At 41.4% G+C, this 20,395-nt stretch overlaps 1 protein-coding gene across 1 annotated transcript; it reads left to right on the plus strand.

Moving 5' to 3' along the window:
- The first annotated feature begins 4,841 nt into the window (after nucleotides 1-4,841).
- Nucleotides 4,842-18,142, plus strand: CUNH5orf15 (chromosome unknown C5orf15 homolog). Its single transcript, XM_055302821.1, has 3 exons — nucleotides 4,842-5,030; nucleotides 14,824-15,350; nucleotides 16,661-18,142. The coding sequence occupies exons 1-3, from the start codon at nucleotides 4,892-4,894 to the stop codon at nucleotides 16,790-16,792; spliced, it is 798 nt and encodes a 265-aa protein (XP_055158796.1). The 5' UTR covers nucleotides 4,842-4,891; the 3' UTR covers nucleotides 16,793-18,142.
- The last annotated feature ends 2,253 nt before the right edge of the window (nucleotides 18,143-20,395 follow it).

Raw genomic sequence — 20,395 nt, forward strand, 5'->3', positions numbered from 1 at the left:
TTCTTCTGTTGTCTTTATTAATAAAGGGGTAAATGGGGCATTTGTTTGGCATTTGTGTTTGCTTGCACTGTGTGTGTGAGAGAGAGATTTTTAGTTTTCTGTTGTTGCATAACACATTAGCCAAATTTAGTTGCTTAAAACAACACTCAATTATTTATTTCACAGGCTTTTAGGTCAGAAGTCTAGCACAGTATGGCTGGGTTCTCTGTTAAGATTCTCACTATCCTGAAGTTAGGATGTCTGCCAGGCTGTGTTCTCGTCTGGAGACAAGAGTCCTCTTCCAAGCTCATGTGGTTGTGGCAGGATTCAACTCTTTAGGTTATAGGATAACGATCCCTATTTCCTTGCTGGCCATCAGGTAGAGGTATTCTCAGCAAATAGAGACCACGTGCATTCCTTGCCACATGGTCCCCTCCAATCTTTAAAGCTGGCATGGAGGAACTCCCTTGCTGTCAAATCCCTCTCATATTTGAAATCTCTAGGAGGAGCGCCAGCTACACCATATGCCTTTTAAAAATTTTTACTATTTATTTGTTCATTTATTTAATAAAGATTTTTACTGATGGTGAGAGATAGTGTGCACATGTGCGTGTACATGTGAGGGGAGGGGCAGACAGAGAGCAAGAGAGAATCTCAAGTGGACTCTGCTTAGTGCAGAGACCAATGTAGGACTCGATCCCATGACCCTAAGATCATGGTTTGAGCTGCAATTAAGAGTCAGACATTTGACTGAGCCAGCCAGGCACCCCTATTTTTTATTTATTGAGGTATAAGTGACATAGAATATATTGGTTTCAGGTGGACAACATAATGATTCAATATTTGTATTACAAAATGATCACTACAATAAATCTAGTTAGCATCTGTCACCATACAGTTACAATTTTTTTTCCCTTGTGATAAGAACTAAGATCTGGGATCCCTGGGTGGCGCAGCGGTTTAGCGCCTGCCTTTGGCCCAGGGCGCGATCTTGGAGACCCGGGATCGAATCCCACATCGGGCTCCCGGTGTATGGAGCCTGCTTCTCCCTCTGCCTGTGTCTCTGCCTCTCTCTCTCTCACTGTGTGCCTATCATAAATAAATAAAACAAAAAAAATTAAAAAAAAAAAGAACTAAGATCTGCTCTCGGGGCATTTGGGTGGCTCAGTCGGTTAAGCATCTGCCTTCGACTCAGGTCATGATCCCAGGGTTCGGGGATTAAGCCCTGCATTGGGCTCCCTGCTCAGCAGTGAGTCTGCTTCTCCCTCTCCACCACTTGTGTTCTCTTGTGCACGTTCTCTCAATAAATAAACTTTAAAGATAGAAGATCTTCTCTCTTAGCAACTTTCAAATAGACAATACAGCATTATTAACTATGGTCACCATGCTGTACATGACATCCCCAGGACTTAACTCATAACTTCTCCAAACCTTTTAAGGGCTCACCTGATGAGGTGAGATCTTCTCAGGAAAATCTCCCCTTAATGACTGTGCCCTTTATTTATTTTTATTTTTTTAAAGATTTTATTTATTTATTCATAGAGACACACACAGAGAGGGGGGGGGGCAGAGACACAGGCAGAGGGAGAAGAAGCAGGCTCCATGCAGAGAGCCTGATGTGGGACTTGATCCAGGGTCTCCAGGATCACACCCTGGGCTGCAGGCGGCGCTAAACCACTGTGCCACTGGGGCACCCTGACTGTGCCCTTTAGTAACCTATCACAGTAATGATAATCCCATCGTGTTCACAGGTCCCTCTCATACCCAAGGGCAGTGGATCATACAAAGGCATGGATCATTGAGGTTTGTTCTAGAATTCTGCAGTTTAGATTTTAAAAAATGATATTGTGGGCAGCCCAGGTGGCTCAGAGGTTTAAGGCCACCTTCAACCCAGGGCATGATCCTGGAGACCTGGGATCGAGTCCCACATCAGGCTCCCTACATGGAGCCTACTTCTCCCTCTGCCTGTGTCTTTGCCTCTCTCTCTCCCTCTCTCTCTCTCTCATCTCTCACGAATAAAGTCTTAAAAAGAAATGCTTTAAAAAAAAGTGACAATGTGTAAATTTCAAACATTTACAAAGTAAAAGAGTAAACAACGTATACATTATCCAGCTTCAGTAAATGTGAACATTTTTTTCTATTCCATAATACATTTTTAGGCAGAGTGCCTTTTTATGGATGTTTGGAAGTGACAGTGCCAAATAAATTATCAGATTTACTTGAGCATTTTGTGTCACCCAAAACTTGCCTCTATTTGTCATACTGTCTTCATCAGGTTCATGAGGATCTGTATCTTTTAAAGTGAGCTTCTGAATTTGTCCAGAGATTTTTTTTTTTTAAGATTTTGTTTATTTATTCATAGAGACACAGGCAGAGGGAGAAGCAGGCTCCATGCAGGGAGCCCGACGTGGGACTCGATCCAGGGTTTCCAGGATCACGCCCTGGGCTGCAGGCGGCGCTAAACCGCTGCGCCACTGGGGCTGCCCCTGTCCAGAGATTTTGGCACATAACAGTTGGGTACATCCAGTCCGAGGCTAGGTACAGTACTGGTATTTTGAAATGTACAAAGGGCCCTCTGAATATTGAAGGGTATATTTCCCTCCCCTTAGATATTAAGTATCTGCCTGTTGTATGCAGCATGTCAGAATATTGTGCAAAATGCCTTGAGTTCATGATATTTCATAGGTAAGAGAACCCAAACACGCTGATCTGGGGACACAGGAAGAAAGTGGACAAAGAAGAGAAGACTGAAGGTGTGTTTATTACAGAAAAAGTCTTACATCTGAATCTCCCAACAAGCAGAAGCTAGAATTGAGAGGCTTATTCATTAAACTGAGTTGTGGTTTCTGTGCTCAGAGGAGGGAAAGCTCCAAGGGAATTGGGAAGCCTTAGTATCCTGGCTACCATGGAGGGTTTGCAATAAGGGCACCATTCAGTCTGTCTAGGCTTGTGGTGGGCTTCGGGAAAGGAACATGAATGACCTCTTAGTTTTCTTAACAACACAGAGTTTGTGTGTTTCTGAGCTGTCACCGGGGCCAGATAAATGTTAAGGGAAACCAGATTCAGGAAAACGGGCCCTTCTCTCCTTAGAGGGGCAGCTCAGCTGTGTCTGGAGGATTCTTCTGTGGGAATTGCAGACCTCAGAATGGTGAAGCTATGTGTACAGCAAATGTCTTGCTTCATGCCACAATGATTTTCCAGCAAATCAATTAAGTGGAACTTCTACGATTTCAAGTCTACAGACATTTATTTAAGAAACATTTGCAGAAAAAAAAAAAAAAAACATTTGCAGAATACCCCACAGCATGTGTCAAGGCAGTAAGGGAACTCTCTAAATCTGCATTTTTATATACTGGAGGTTTTATGTTAACAAAATTTAAAAAGTAACAAGTGTATTGTAGGAAATGTGGAGGCTGTTTGCAACCTACTTCCTAGTCTGCTTTCCTGCTTTTTCTCCAGTACACCTTTATCATTGTATAGTGTCTGTTTTACACTATCTTCTTCCTCACAAACTCCACAAAAGTATGTAATTCATTTAGTTAACTGTTGTATCCTGAAATACGAAAAGGTGCTAAGTATTTGCTGAAGTAACAAATGATGAGAAAGTTAGAAAGTGAAACATTTACCTATAATTTCACCACCCAAATATGGTGACTGTGAGCAGTTGTGTTTTATTTGCATTTGGGAGAGGGAGCACAGCTATTTCTCTTTTGGGATCAGTCTGTTAAACAGTCAGATCTTCCTTTTAACAATGTTGTTTTTTTAAAAGATCTTATTAATTTATTTGAGAGAAAGAGCAGGAGGAGGGGCAGAGGGAGAGAGAATCCCAAGTGGAGTACCCTGAGCACAGAGCCACAGGTGGAGGCAGTGCTGGATCTCATGACCCTGAGATCATGATCTGAGCCAAAATCAAGAGTTAGCCACTTAAGTCAATCAGAGAGAGACAATTATCTGATTTCACTCGTATGTGGAATTTAAGAAAACATCATAGGGGAATGGACCGGAAAAATAAGATGAAATCAGAGAGGGAAACAACTCATAAGAGACTTAATCATAGGAAACAAACAGGGTTGCTGGAGGAGGGGTGGGGAGAAGGGGTAACCGGGTGACCGGCATTAAGGAGGCCAGGTGGTGTAAAGAGCACTGGGTGTTCTATGCAACTGATGAATCACTAACCTCTATCTCTGAAACTAATAACACACTATGTTAATTAATTGAATTTAAATAAAAAAGGAATTGGCCACAACCCACTGAGCAATCCAGGTGCCTCTTTTTTTTTTTTTTTTTTTTTTTAATGATTTTATTTATTTGCGAGCTCCAGAGCGCGAGCACAAGGAAGGGGAGCATCACAGGGGGAGGGAGAAGCAGGCTTCCCTCTGAGCGGGGAGCCTGGCTGCAGGGCTTGATCCCAGGACCCCGGGATAATGATCTGAGCCGAAGGCAGATGCTTGACCCACTGAGCTACCCAGGCGCCCCGCTCCTTCCTTTTAATAATGTTTTAGGGGCACGCGGCTGGCTCAGTCCGTAAAGTAGGCCACACCTGACCTTAGGGTCGTAAGTTCGAGCCCCACTTTGGGTGTAGCGATTACTGAAACACAGTCTTCATAAAAACGCCAATGTTTAAAATACTTTCACGAACTGGACGGCGCCCATCACGTGGCAGGCAGGGAGGGGCTCCCCCTGACCCTCCCGGCAGCGAACGCAACGACCCGAACCGCCAACGGGCTTGGGCGGGGCCTGCCCTTCGCTACAGCTGGGTACCCTTCCTCCGCGTCCCGGTTTCCGGATCTCCCTGCCAGGCTGCGACGTCATCACGTTGAGACGCAGATGCCTCTGGCGGCGGTGCCTCACGCAGTGTCTGACGTCATGACGTAGAGCTTAGCAACAGCGCAGGCTCCCGGCGGAGTCCGTTATGGCCGCTGCTGCCTTGAGGAGGATGAGGGGAGCCGCGCAAGCGAAACTGCGGCCCTCGCCGGGCCTCCAGGCGCCCGGGGTGCTGGCGCGGCCGCTGGTCCTGGCGCTCCTGCTCGCGTCCGCCACCACGTCCAGGGGTAAAGGGCGCGCGGCGGCAGCGCGGGCGCGGGCGCGGGCGCGGGCGGGGAGACGGGCCGGGCCAGGGCGCGGGCGCTTCCGAGGGTCCGGCGCAGATGGCGGCGTCCGGAGACGGCAGCGTCTCTCGGGGCGAGGTGGGCGAGCAGGCTGTCGGGAGGAGTCTCCGGAGGTGGGGACTCGGGCGGGCCCGGAGCGGGAGCCGGAAGCGGCGAGTGCGGGTGGGCGTGGAGGGGGGAGCGGTGGCGTGGGCCCGGGACTCGAGCGCGTTGCCGCGGGAGTGGCGGTGGGGGGTCTGCGAAGTTGCTCGCGGGGGCGAGTCGCGAGGGGGCCGAGGGACGGCGCAGTCGGGTGTGGTGTCGGGGGGGGGGGCAGCGTAGGGGAGAGGCGCCGGGGTGGCGGGAGTGTGGGCGCTCTCCGGCGCCGGGAAGCGGTGAGGACCGCGGTGGGCGGGCGCCGACCCCACGGGGCTGCTGCCGTATTTCGGCGAGCAGGAACCCGACGGCGGACGGGACACCGCAGACGCGGTTCTCCGTGCCCTGCCTTAGCCGGACGAGACTGCTTCGTTTTAATAGGGTCGTTAGGATTTGATTATTTAATTAAAATTCTATTAGACTTTCTTGTTGTTATTTATTGAAGTGTGGTTGGCATGTGACACGTGAGCTTCAGAGGTACAACCTAATGATTTGACATTTGTAGGCACTAGGAACGTACCGGCACGATAGTCGTAGTTACCACTCATCACCGTACGGAATTAAAAATTATTTTTTCTCGTAATGAGAGTAAATGTTGAGATTCTCTGTCTAAGCGACTTTCAGATATGCATTACTATATTCTTGACGATGGCCACCCCGGCTGTGCGTGTCGCATCCTTACGAGTTACTTATTTCGTAACAGGAAGTTCGTACCTTTTGATACTCTTCTCCCAGCTCACCAGCCTCCAACACGCTCTTCTCTGGCAGCCATCAGTCTAGTCTCTTCTCTGGGAGTTTGGCTTGTTTGCTTGTTTGTTTCGTTTTGATTTTTTTTTTTTTTTTAAGATTTTACTTATTTGAGAGAGAGAATGAGCACGGGGAGGGGCAGAGGGAGAAGCAGACTCCCCACTGAGGAGGGGAGTGCAGGGAGCACCGGTGTGGGGCTCTATCCTGAGACCCCAGGATCATGACCTGAGCAGAAGGCAGATACCTAACTGACTGAGCCACCCGGGGCACCCATTGTTTTGATTTTTTTATTCCACATATAAGTGAGGTCATACGGTGTTTGTCTTTCTCTGTCTGACTTATTTTGCTTAGCATAATGCTTCAAGGTCATGTCATGTGATGTCACAAATGCCATATTCCTTTTTTTAAAAGATTTTATTTACTTTTTATTTTTTTAAAAAGATCTTATTTATTCATGAGCGAAGCAGAGAGAGAGAGAGAGAGAGAGAGAGAGAGGCAGAGACACAGGCAGAGGGAGAAGCAGGCTCCACACAGGGAGCCCCATGTGCAGGACTCGGTCCTGGACTCTGAGATCAGTCCTGAGCCACCCAGGTGTCCCACAAATGCCATATTTCATTTTTGTGTGTGTGTGGCTGAGTAGTATTCCATTGTATATACATACCACATCTTGATCTGTTCATCCATCCATGGGTATTTAGGTTGTTTCCATATCTTGGCTCTTGTAAATAATGCTGCATGATTAAGTATTTCTTTTCTTAGAAATGTTACATTGTGAATGAAGATATTGAAGGCTTTATCAGGAAATAAATATGTAACCTACGGCCTGAGACTTAGGGAGAACAAATCCATTAATAAGATTTTGTAATGATTAAGCAGTATTTTGTTCAGTAGTCCGTTTTTCCTTTAGATCAAGACACAGTCCTGTTTTTCTTCTTATATCTTTTCTGAATTTTCAAATGAAAACCTGTGAATAGGATAATGTTTTCTTGTTTGCCAACAGGGGCCGGGCTGTCTAGCCATAATTTGTCTACTACAATGCTGTGGTTACTTCCTTAGGTTTCCTCAGCAGCACTGAGGTTAGGGCAGCCCCTATCCCAGAAGCATTTTAAGTCTGTGGGGGAAGGACTGAGGTTTGTTTTCCCAAGGCCTTTCATCATGAGTAAATATAACGAGGGTTTGTCTAGTTGATGCAGATATTCCTATTCCTAAAGTCCTTACATATCATGATTGTTTTGGTTATTTAATCATTTAAGAAAAAACCTGACAGTTAAACATTTATTTTTCTTACTGGAATGCTTAAGACATATAGTTTGAGGGATATATAGCTGGTAACTGTAGTTTCAGAAACAGCTTTTCCCTTGGTTGAAAATTTTGTGAGAAGGGGCAAGCGAGGGGGAAGTGTGGACTCTTAAGGTATCCTCTTGTCCCTTTATTTATTAGAGCCCCATAAATGATTGCTTGATCTGTATTGGAACATTTTAGGTAACCTTTTTATTAAATCTTTCAGTTTAAAATTCTTATTCTCTACTGAAATTTATTTATTTATTTATTTTATTTATTTTACTACCGAAAATAATTTAAAATGTAAACTAACATACATGCTCTTGGAAGCAGCTACACTGCAGTACATACCTTATGGTAGAGTGATTTCAAAGTACTCTTAATAAAAAAGCTTACAGTCTAGATAGGGTGTGTGTGTGTGTTTTAAAAATCTTATTTATTCATGAGAGACACAGAGGCAGAGATGTAGGCAGAAGGGGAAGCAGGACCCCCCCCCCCGGAGCCTGATGCGGGACTCGATCCAAGGACCCCAGGATCACAACCTGAGCCAAAGGCAGGTGGCTTGACCACCGAGTCACCCAGGTGCCCCTAGATAGGATGTGTTGAGTTCCAGACTTCAAGTAAGCATAGAAAGTTACTACATTAGATTTATTTAAACTTGTTCCATATAAGGTTTCTTAAAATTTAAATACTTGGGTGTATTCTTGGCAATCTGTAAGGAATTTAAAGTTTTATATTTTATTTTGACAAAATCTAAAAAAATTAATATGAGCATTATTTTGGATCACTGGATGATCACCTTATGATTAAATTTTGCCATGCCATTTCAAAAGTACCTACTTTCTATTTTTGCCATCAAACTACTCCCAAATGACCACCTCAATTTAATGTGTAATGTGTTTAATTTTTTTTTTAAAGATTTTAATTATTTATTCATGAGAGACACAGGGAGAGAGGCAGAGACACAGGCAGAGGGGAGAAGCAGCCTCCCTGCAAGAAGCCTGATGCGGGACTCCATCCTGGACCCCAGGATCATGCCCTGATCAGGATCAGGCGCTCAACCACTGAGCCACCCAGGTGTCCCTATTTTGTTTTTGGAGCGGGAAGTAAAAATACATTTCTTTAAACTTTTTATTTTGAAATAATTGTAGATTCTCTTGCTGTTGTAGGATATGATACATATCCTATATACCCTTTACTCAGTTTCCCCAGTGGTAACATCTTAAGAAACAATAATACAGTATCACAGTCGTGATACTGACTTGGGTACACTAAAAGAGCATTGCCATCACCCTCTTGTGTTGCTCTTGTATAGTCACTCCCACTTCTTCCTATCCCCCATTCCCTCTTGAAATCATGGCAACCACTTATCTGTTATTTCTTTAATTTTATCATTTGAAGGATGTGTTATAAACGGAATCATATGGTATGTAATTTTTTGGAATTGGCTTTTTTTAACCTAGCATAATTCTATGGAGGTTAATCAAGTTGTTTCATTTGTTCTTTTTTATTGCTGAGTGATTCCATTATTGTATAGATATATTGCACTTTGTTTAACCATTCACCTTTTGAAGGACATCGGGGTTGTTTCCGGGTTTTGGCTATTCTGCTGTGAATGTTCATGTACAGATTTTTTGTGTGATTGTAAGTTTTCATTTCTTTGGGGTAAATGGCCAGGGGTGCAATTGCTGGATCATAGGGTAGTTACATATTTAGTTTTTAAAGGAATTGCCAAAGTGTTTTCTGGCATTGTTGTCTTTTTTTTTTTTTTTTAAAGATTTTATTTATTTATTCATGAGAGAGACACAGAGGGAGAGGCAGAGACACAGGCAGAGAGAGAAGCAGGCTCCATGCAGGAAGCCCGACATGGGACTCGATCTGAAGGCTGCCCCTGGCATTGTTGTCGTATTTTATGTTACCACCAGCAACACTTAAGTGATCTAGCTTCTCTGCATCTTTGCCAATATTTGGTTTTGTCATTACTTTTTATTTTAGTCATTTTGATAGATGTGTAGTGGTATCTTTATTGTGGCTTTAATTTGCATTTCCCTGATGCATAATATCTTTTCCTGTGCTTATTTGCCATACATACATATATATATATATATCATATAGTCTTCAGTGAAATGTACCTTTGTGTCTGTTGCCTGTGTTCTAGTTGGATTGTTAGCTTTTTCATTTTTTGAGTTTTCAGATTTCTTTATGTATTCTGGATACTAGTCCATTTTTGGGTTGGGGCTTACAAATATTTTTTCCTTTGTATAGCTTATCTTTTCATCCTCACAGGAAAGTCTTTCGTGGAGCAAATTTTTTTCATTTTGATAGAATCAAATTTATAGGGTTTTTTTCCTTTTATGTACTGTGTTTTTTGGTGTCAAGTCTACAAATTTGTGTTTAGTCCTAGATTGCAGATTTTTTTCCTTTCTTTTTCTAAAAGTTTGTATAGTTGTACATTTTGCCTTTATTTTTATTTTTTGAAGATTTATTTATTTGAGGGAGAGAGTGCTAGTGAGCCTGTGCCTGTGCTTACAAAAGCAGGGAGTAGGGGGAGGGGCAGAGAAGGGAGGGAGAGGAAGAGGGAGAGGGAGAGAATCCCAAGCAGAATTCATGCTGGGTGAGGAGCACGGGGAGGGCTTGATCTCACTACCCTGAGATCATGACCTGAGTTGAAACCAAGAGTTGGGTGCTTAACCGACTGAGCCACCCAGGCATCCCTACATTTTACATTTAAATGGGTAATCCATTTTATTTTTATTGTATTTATTTATTATTTTTATCTTTAAAGTAATCTCTACACCCAACATGGGTCTTGAACCCACCACCCCAAGATCAGGAGTCCCATGCTCCTCTTACTGAGCCCTGTGAACCATTTTTAGTTAATTTTTGTATAAGGTGTGAGGCTTAGGTCAAGTTTCATTTGGCTTGTTAATATGGTGGATTGCGTTGATTGATTTTTGAATACTGTCAGTTTTGCATCCCTGGAATAACCCTTGTTCATGGAATATCATTCTTTTTATATATGACTTATTTCTATTTGCTAATATTTTGTTAAGGATTTTTGCAGCTATGTTCACAAAAAATATTAGTCTGCAGTTTTCTTTTTCTGTAGTGTTTTGGTTTGGTATCAGGGTAATAATACTACCTTCATAAAATGAATTGAACAGTGTTCCCTTCTGTTCTCTGGAAGAGATTCTGTAGATTTGGTGATAGTTCTTTAAACATTTAATTCTCCAGTGAAACCATTTGGGCCTGGAGATTAATTTTTTGGGAGTTTTAAAATTCAAGATTTAATTGCATTAATAGTTATAGCGCTATTGGCATGATGTATTTCATACTGGGTGAGTTTTGGTTTGTGTTTTTAAGACTCTGATCTTAAACTTTTCTCTTTTTAGTTGGCTTTTTATGACATTGCTCTGGCAGGGGAGGAGGGGTTGCTCTACAGTACTGTCAGATAGATGTAGAAATCTAGGGTCTCCATTTGATCTCTGTTGACACCCAAAGGGTGATAGTCTTCTTGTTACTTTCTGGACAAGGGTGGGGGTTCTGTCTCCCCTCATGGTCTGTACTTATATGGTAGTGAGGGTGGATTTCTTACTACTGGGTGGTGATTAAAGTCTTAACTCTCCACCAGGCCTCTTCTGACACCATTACACTGTGGAGAGGAAGAGGCAGTTTGTCACAGCCTCCTGAGGGTGGAAGTCTAGGCTCTCTACTTGGCCTTTGCTTGTGTAGATGCGATGAGAGCCACAGTGGTGGTTTTTTGTTTTTGTTTTTGTAGGTGTTTGCCTGGAGTAGAGCAGTCATTATCTAAAAGTTTTCTTTCTTCCTAGGCTGCGCCTCTCCTGATTTTTTGGTTAGAGCAGGCTTTTTTTTTTTTTTTTTTTTTTTTTGTGGTGGGGGGATGGTTTGTGTACATACTCCCTGATGTTTCCAGGTTGCTGGTTTCTTTAGCTATAAGTCCAGAATATGTGAGGTAAAAGGAAAATCCAGGGAAGTTCCCACTAGGTTGTTTCTCAGGTCCTGAGGTTTCTAACCACTTGGCCTTATTTTCTCTACCTTTCAGAGTCTTAAGCTATTTTTTATATAATATATGGGGTTGTTTTCAGTGGAGGAATAGGGAAAATTTGTCTACTCCATATTCCTGGAAGCCTAAGTAAGAATTCATTTTGAATGTCAGACATCCAAGAGGAGATGTCAAGTTGCAGTTGGATTTATGAGTCTAGAGTTCTGGTAGTTCATGGAAGTTCCCTTCTTATGGCTTGCTTTTTTCTCAGAGAAGTTAGGAAGTGATGTCATCCATTGAGAATGAGGACAACAGAGAAGGTGTGGAAAGTTTGAGAATAGAGGAGCGTATGAATAGTCTCCTAAGGGAGTAGGAAGGTAAATGGACTAGAAAAATAGAGTATAATTGCCCACAACATTGCATGTGTGCCTGAATTTTTGGCATTGAATTTAAAATGAAATAAAAACAGTGATATGGTCATGTATATATTTCTAGATCTGTTCAGCTGCTTGGTGCAGATGGGGGAGTAGTCAGAAAATTTGATTTTACTTGGGATGTAGCCTTGCCAAGTGAATGGGACAAGGTGAGAAAGGAGTTAGGGGCCTGGAGGTGTACATAAGGGAGGGTTAATAGCTGACTATAAAACTGAATCTGGATAAAGAGAGAGGACAAGAGTATTGGGCAAGTATGGGATGGTGGCCCACGGAGGACTGAAAAGATGGTAGGATCAGATAATTGTAGGTCCTGAATCCTGAATGAATTAGGATAGATGGTCATGTCAGCAAGTAGAATGCGTGAAATTTAGATTGTGGAAGATTTGTGAGGATACTGACCATGATATGACAAGTTAAGGAGGAGGTCTGGCTCATCAGAAGAGAGGTCAAGGATCTTCAAATCAAAACAGTACTTGAGTAGAATGAACTAGAGTTAATTCTAGAGCCAGGAGCTAAAATAATTGAGAATAGGAACCGTTGACCTGGAGTTCATGGACAAAGATTATAGAGTGTGATAGGTGATGCTAGGAGAATCAAGGCTGGTGCATCTAGGGAGGGGAATGGGACAATGGTCTGAAAGGGCCCCTCGGCCCCCCACCCCCAATAATTTCCCCCCTTCCAAATTCAGTGGTGCAAGGATGTGGGTAAAAAAACAACTTTTAATTAAAAGGGCTTCAGGGAAAGTATATCTTTAGGGGAGAGCTAGTTTTCAGTTATAACAAGAAATTGAAGGATAAGAGATTTGCTTATATCTGACTGAATTCCAGAGTGCACAGTGGATAAGTTTCTGGACATAGAGAGACGTGGCTGGTGTGGACAATTACAGTCATTCCCACTCCTATCAGCTTGTGTCCTTTAAAAATACATGATTATTCTATTTTAGTATATATGCTGCCGAAGTGAGTAATGTACATGATTATTCTAAAAGTCAAGTATAGAAAAACAATTTTTAAAAAAGTCACGATTAGTTAGTTGGCTTCTAGGTTTAAAAAGTTATAGTTTAGGGATCCCTGGGTGGCGCAGCGGTTTAGCCCCTGCCTTTGGCCCAGGGCGTGGTCCTGGAGACCCAGGATCGAGTCCCATGTCGGGCTCCCGGTGCATGGAGCCAGCTTCTCCCTCTGCCTGTGTCTCTGCCTCTTTCTCTCTGTAACTATTATAAATAAATAAAAAAAATTAAAAAAAAAGTTACAGTTTAAATCATACTTTCCCCAATTTTGGCAGGAAAGTTAAATCTACCAGAGAAATAGTAATTTGTAAATGCAAATGTAAAAATTCTTTTAAGAAATTCCTGTTAATAGTTTTCTGAATAATGTAGGCATTTGTAGGCCCTGTTTCTTTTCTTCCAATGGAAAGTTTCAAGGAACCAACTGTTGAAAGTATTTAAGACAGTTTTACTAATTTTTTTTTACCACTTTGCTAGTTTATTTTTTTCTAAGAGATTCCATTCAGTCCAATTAAAACAAGCTATTTATTTTTTCTATACAAAATAGGTGTCAACAAACCACAGTATATTCATGTATTCAAGTATTACATGTTTGAACAAAGAGTAGTCTTTTAGGTTGCTAATTTATGTGCATGTACACATTTGTGAAAGTCCAGGAATGATTTGGTTTAACTTACCCCTATAAAATATTTTAATTTGATAGACTTTAAAATAGTATCTCTGTATTTTTAGATCTCATGTGACAATCACTTTTTTTTTTTTTTACAAGATTTATTTATTTTTTAGAGAGTGCAGGGGAAGGGACAGAAGGAGAGAGAGAGAGAATCTTAAGTGAACTCTGCTAAGTCCAAGCCCAACACAGGACTTAGATCTCATGACCCCAAGATCATGACTGGAGCTGAAACCAAGACTTAGACACTTAACTGTGCCACCCAGGTTCCCCAGACAGTTTCTTTTTTAACAAATATAATGGATGCTCTTGAAGTTTTGTTTTTTTTTTTTTTTATAACAGATACTATATTAGATTATTAATTAGAAACACTGTTAAATTTCATCAGGGATTCTTCTGAACTTTTGGTGTATAGAGTTATTTCTGTAAATACTTTACTGTAGTAAACCATACTGAGTGGGTAGGAGCATAAGGAAATAAGAACTTGTATGTGTTTGGTGTCATTCCCATACCTGGATTGCCTTTCCCAAGCTTTAAAATAGTCTAGTTCAAAAAAAAAAAAAAGTCTACTTCACACTTAGTTTTCAATTTCCATTTCTTCCCCTTTAGGAGTTTTCGCTTTCTTCTACCTAAGAATACTTAAAGAGAAAACTGGCAGGGGAGGCCTTCTGGTTCTGGCATCACTTAGAAATGCTGCCTGCAGCTTGCTTATAGCGTCTCTTAAATTTGTTGTATTATTTTGAAAATATTTAGGTTCACATTCTATGTCTAGTTTTTATTTTTTATTTTTATTTTTTGTATATTTTTTAATTGGAGTTCGATTTGCCAACATATAGCATAACATCCAGTGCTCATCCTGTCAAGTGCCCCCTCAGTGCCCGTCACCCAGTCACCCCAACCCCCCGCCCACCTCCCCTTCCACCACCCCTTGTCCATTTCCCAGAGTTAGGAGTCTCTCATGTTCTGTCACCCTCTCTGATATTTCCCACTCATTTTCTCTCCTTTTCCTTTTGTTCCCTTTCTATATCTAGTTTGTGGCCTACTTGAGCTAGGATCAGCCACCAATCTCTGTTCTGGGGATGGTGTGCAGTCTGGACAGGTGTTACTGAAGTCCAGCCTCTATGTGAAATGAAAACAGAGGAGATGGATGAGAGCTTTGTGTGAATTTCACCATTGTTACCTAAAGTTATCTCTCTCTGTTCTTTCCTTTTTCTTTTGGTGACAGGCTATGTAATGTAGTAGGTCTTTTATTTCTTTCTGGCTAAAGAGTTATTACCTGATGAGTAATTGACTAAGAAGAAATGTAACGGATTGCTGGCTATTGAGGCTTATTAACAAATAACAAAAGAGAGAGGAATTTGGCAAAGAGAAATGCTTAGTGAAAATTTTAGGTAAATATGCTTCTGGCTTGGTGGAGATAAAGTTGGAGATTTCAGTTTAATGTTCTTTATTCACTATTTTAGCTCTTCCTCAAACTGATTTGCTGAGCCACACTGTACTCCAGCCAGATGTTTCTGCTCCAAGTACGAGTGCTGTAACACATGAAAACCAAACCAAACTTTCTGTCTTCCAAATCCGCACCACTCTCCAACCCACAGCTAGTACAGAGAAAAGTGGAGGGGCATCTGTGGCCCCTCATCCCTCACCTACTACTTCTCTGTCTCAAGAGGAAACAGATAACAATGAAGATCCCAGCATAGAGGAAGAGGATCTTCTCACGCTCAATAGTTCTCCGTCCACTGCCAAAGACACTCTGGACAATGGAGACTATGGAGAACCAGACTATGACTGGACCACCAGCCCCAGAGACGATGAGTCCAGTGAGGCCCTGGAAGAAAACAGGAACTACATGGAAATTGAACAGTCAGTGAGGTCTTTTAAGAGCCCATCCTCAAATATTGAAGAGGAAGATAGCCATTTCTTTTTTCATCTTATTATTTTTGCTTTTTGTATTGCTGTTGTTTACATTACATATCACAACAAAAGGAAGGTATGTTTGGTCTTTTCAGTCCCTCTAATTATCCTTTCTTATTTGTTACATTTCTTACTAATGTTTTTGATGATTCAGAATTTTGTTCTTTTTTAGTCAAGTTTAAATTGATGGTAAAATATCAAGATGTATGATCAATTTGTACATCTGTGGTGTATTTCAACAAATTACAGACAATGCTTTATCTTGTGTGCTTCTAAAAAAACATCGAAAGGTTTTTTAATTAGCGAAACGAAAGCCTGGTTTTTTTTTAATAAGTTTATTTTTTATTGGTGTTCAATTTGTCAACATACAGAATAAAACCCAGTGCTCATCCAGTCAATTGCCCACCTCAGTGCCCGCCACCCAGCCACCCCCACCCCCCGCCCACCTCCCCTTCCACCACCCCTAGTTTGTTTCCCAGAATTAGGAGTCTTTCATGTTCTGTCTCCCTTTCTGATACTTCCTACCCATTTCTTCTCCCTTCCCCTCTATTCCCTTTCACTATTATTTATGTTCCCCAAATGAATGAGAGCATATAATGTTTGTCCTTCTCCGATTGACTTATTTCACTCAGCATAATACCCTCCAGTTCCATCCACGTCAAAGCAAATGCTGGGTATTTGTCATTTCTAATGGCTGAGTAATATTCCATTGTATACATAAACCACAGTTCTTTATCCATTCATCTTTCGATGGACACCGAGACTCTTCCACAGTTTGGCTATTGTGGACATTGCTGCTATAAACATTGGGGTGCAGGTGTCTTGGCGTTTCATTGCATCTGTATCTTTGGGGAGCCTGGTGGTTTTTAAAAAACAGGTTGTATGTCTTAAGTTAGCATTGCTACTTCAGTGGCAATATTTGTGGAAAAAGATTAATTGCTTATATATATATATACTTTTAATTAATTAAGTTTTGAATTTAATGATCTTTTAATAACTTTTTTCCTGGTTGTAAAATACATATTTATTTTGAATATATAAATACATATTTATTTAGAATGCCAGTGATGTTCTATCCCAGTGTTGAATGTTGGGCCATCTCTGTTATAACTACCTAAGGGACTTGTTAAATAGGTAGGCTCCTTGGTTCCCCTGTGATCTACTAACTCATTTCTGCAGATGGAACAATCTTCAGCAAGCATTCTACATTAAATTTTGAGAAGCACTGTTTTACTTTTTTTTACAAAATGGAAAATCCCTTCTGTTATTTTATTTTCTGAATTTGGGGGCCTAGGACAGAGATAATACACTTATTATACTTTTAGCATATCCCCACTTTCTTTTTTGCATATCTAATTTATTTATTTATTTATTTATTTTTTACAGATTTTCCTTCTGGTTCAAAGCAGGAAATGGCGTGATGGTCTTTGTTCCAAAACAGTGGAATATCATCGTCTAGACCAGAATGTTAATGAGGCAATGCCTTCTCTGAAGATTACCAATGATTATATTTTTTAAAGCACTGTGATTTAAGTTTGCTTATTATGTAATTTTATTTGCTTGACTTTTTTATATAATATTGTGCAGATGTTTGCCATAGGCAGTTGGTACTTAAATGAGAGATGGGTCTCTCTTTATTTTGCCTTGGTGCTTTGGAAATGAAATGTCACAAACAAGGAGTATATAATTTTTTATCTACACTTTTAGAGGTAAATTTAATCAGGTGTCCAGAATGTGGAGCTAAGCATTATCTGTTAGTTTTGTTTTAGATTTCTTTATTACTTCTTTTGGAAGTATTAGTAATACTGGTTTTAAAAGATCCCAACCTTGTAACTAAATCCTAACATATCTGGTACTGTTGGCTCAGATTCTCTTTCTGCCATCCAAGTACTATTTTTTAAGCATACATTCTGTGCTCCCAAACTATAATCTACAAGGATGTGTGTAATAGTGCTTGGCATATAAGTAACATTTTTTCTTCCAGGAAAATTGCTTTGGATATTTTTGGATAATTTAATTTAAACATAATTTAAGATAATGATATTGCTCAATCTGACCACAATTTTAGGCAAAACATTAATAAATGTCTCTAGAAATCCTGGCAGTAGAGAGACTCTGCAGTTTGCAGTGGACGTGGATAAAATGTTATAGAGATACTGTATTTTGGCTTAAATTACTGAATTAAATTTAGAGGTAGAAATTGTGGCAAAATATTAAATACAAATTCAATTGCTTTTAGTTAGCAATTGATTGTAGCACGGGTTCCTCCAAGCTTTCAAGCAAGGAGCAGAGTTTAAAATTATATCAGATTTGTTCATTTTGTTTATTACTTTGAATAAATCTTAGGGGCCATTATCACTTAAGTAATACTTTATCTAGGCTTTTCAAAATTATACCTCAATGAAGTTGTTTGTATACATAAAGGATATATGTGTACACTAACTTTTTCTCCCCGTGTACTTGTTTTATTTTCTTCTGTTTTTCACAGCAACTGGAAATTATTTAATGTATTTCATTTTAGCCTGTCTTTATATAATAAAGAATTGATCAGTTTGTAAATATGTGATTTAAACCATGGTTGACTTACAAATGTCACTGCAATTTTTTAGAAAACATAATTCCTACAATATGTTAAACACCTACTCAGAAAGCCCGGGTGAGCCAGTGAGCATGTGCTTTGTGTCAAGATGGAAGAAGTCGGGCAATCCATCATTTCTTTCAGGTGGACAATTTACTGTCCTAATAAGGAAGGGAGCACAACGGAAATACACCTGAACTGTTTTATTGCAGTAATTTTTCATATCTGAAATTGTATTATTTAATATTTTGAATAAGATTTTAAAAATAAATGGCAAAGATATAAATCTATGATTTTATGTTTCATTTTAATGATGGCATGGAGTCCTTCATTTGGGTGGTGACAGGTCGTGCTTTGGGAGCAAGATAAACTGACTAGCTTGCTTTTGTTCCTTTTGGCAGTAGTACTCTGCCTCTATGAATCCTCTTAGGTTTCTAAATCCTACGTGAGGTCCAGTTTTCTGCTAGGTACTGAAGTTTAATGAAAACTCTTGCAAAGTAAGTTTGCGAAGAAAAGTAAAGGAGCTACATCAGTGTATGCTTTCTAGTATTCTGGCCTCCCTTTTGTGCCCCTGTTGAAGGTTCCCCTATCAGGAAGCTCGTACCATCTTAGTGGATCTAGGGTTCTTGGGCTCTTCCTGATGGTACAGTCTCTGCATTCCAAGCCCCAGTGCTGCAATCAAATAGTCTTTGACTTTTGGAGCATCACATCATACATTGATTAAAAATGCTGCTGGGAATGCCTGGTGGGCTCAGTTGGTGGAGCATCCAACTTTTGATCTTGGGGTTGTGAGTTTGGGCCCCATGTTTGGCATGAAGATTACTTAAAAAACATAATTTTTTTTTTTAATATTTATTTGAGAGAGAGGGCGTGAGCAGGGGGAGGGGTAGAGTGAGAGGGAGAGAGGATCTCAAGCAGACTCCTTGTTGAGCAAGACCCGCATTTGAGTCTTTTTTTTTTTTTTATAATAAATTTATTTTTATTGGTGTTAAATTTACCAACACCACATTTGAGTCTTACAGCACAGTGTAGCTGACCTGTGTGTGCTCTCTGTTCCCTTCTCCCACTCTGGGTAGGTGAGGCGTTCTGCACCAGGTGTTGGAACGGATGGCATAATAGGTTACCTTTTAGCTTCTATTTCTTATCTGAAAAGGGATGTTTTAAAACTTGTGAGGTAGATAGACATTTTGAATTTGTGCAGGCAGGAATGTCGTGACTGGGGTTTTGATTTGATCTCATGAGGGTGAGTGCAGTTTCTTAATAGAATGTGTGCAGGGAGCAGCCCTCTCAATACCTTGCCCCAGAATGTAAGCTTGAGAACAGAAGACTGGCTCTTAGTCATCTCTGGCCCCCTATTCAGCACTGCCTGTAGGTCTCTTGAAATTGTTCAGTGATGTGTTTGTGAAATTAGATAAGACAAAGGCTCAGCATAGGCTCATATAGTTGACATTTGGTCTAATAATACTACTGACATTTGGGACTCAGACCTGCACTCAGTAGGGGAGAACCAAGACGTGTGCGTGTGTGTCAGCTTTATCCGAACAGCCACATTCCTACATTGTGTGCGATAATAGCCCTTCCCCAAATCCCAGGTTCTGATCAAAGCAGCTGTTGTCCATGAAGGCAAAAGTGGAGGATGCCACTGCTGGTGCAGCTTCCCAAAGCGTCCAGTTCTTTCTCTCGCCCTGACTGACTTTGCCTTCTCTCAACCTGTTCTCCTGGTGCAATAGTTTGCCTCCCTCCTGGGTCCAGCGGCGAGCAGTTCCATTCTTCTCAGCAGAAGTTGAGGTTGAAAGTATTGCTGAGGGCCAGATGTCTTCCAAGGGAGTGGAGAAGGAGGCTGTCCTGAGGTTTGAAGTCAGTCTGTGAACAGAATTCTGTACACTTGTGTTTTTAACTCCGACTTGAGAGGAAGTTGCTGGGACAGATTCTGCATGCACATAGACCTGGGGTCATTTCTGACTCCCATTTCAGTAACCTGGTGGTGGTGACCTGCTGTTTGGGTGAAGTGACTTAGGGAACCTGATTCTGGAGCAGAAAGTAGCAGCTTCTACGCCTTAAGCTCCAAGCCTGCCTCTCTTTCGGCTCCCGGAGGAGTCCCAGACTCCTCTGCCCCTGCTCCCGAGGAAGCTTTTCTCTGACACCCTAATATCTCTGCTTTAAGACCCTATGCTGCTTTTTCTCACAGCCCCCATACTGTCTCACTTCTCTGCTGAGTAATGATGGCATGTTCTGGGAATCATTTACTTCCTGCACACCCTTCTTGTAGGATCCCTTGTGCCTCTCTGCCAGGCCACCCCTTGGCATGTGGATTGGGTGGCACTCCCATGTGAGACCCTTGTGAAAGAGACAGTGCCGGGCAGCCCGGGTGGCTCAGTGGTTTAGCACCCGCCTTCGGCTCAGGGCATGATCCTGGAGACCGGGGATTGAGTCCCACGTTGGGCTCCCTGAATGGAGCCTGCTTCTCCCTCTACCTGTGTCTCTGCCTCTCCCTCCCTCTCTCTCTCTCTCTCTCTCTCTCTCTCTCTCTGTGTCTCATGAAT

The sequence above is a fragment of the Nyctereutes procyonoides genome, unplaced genomic scaffold, assembly GCF_905146905.1.
Source record: "Nyctereutes procyonoides isolate TBG_1078 unplaced genomic scaffold, NYPRO_anot_genome, whole genome shotgun sequence".
NCBI classification, from domain to species: Eukaryota; Metazoa; Chordata; class Mammalia; order Carnivora; family Canidae; genus Nyctereutes; species Nyctereutes procyonoides.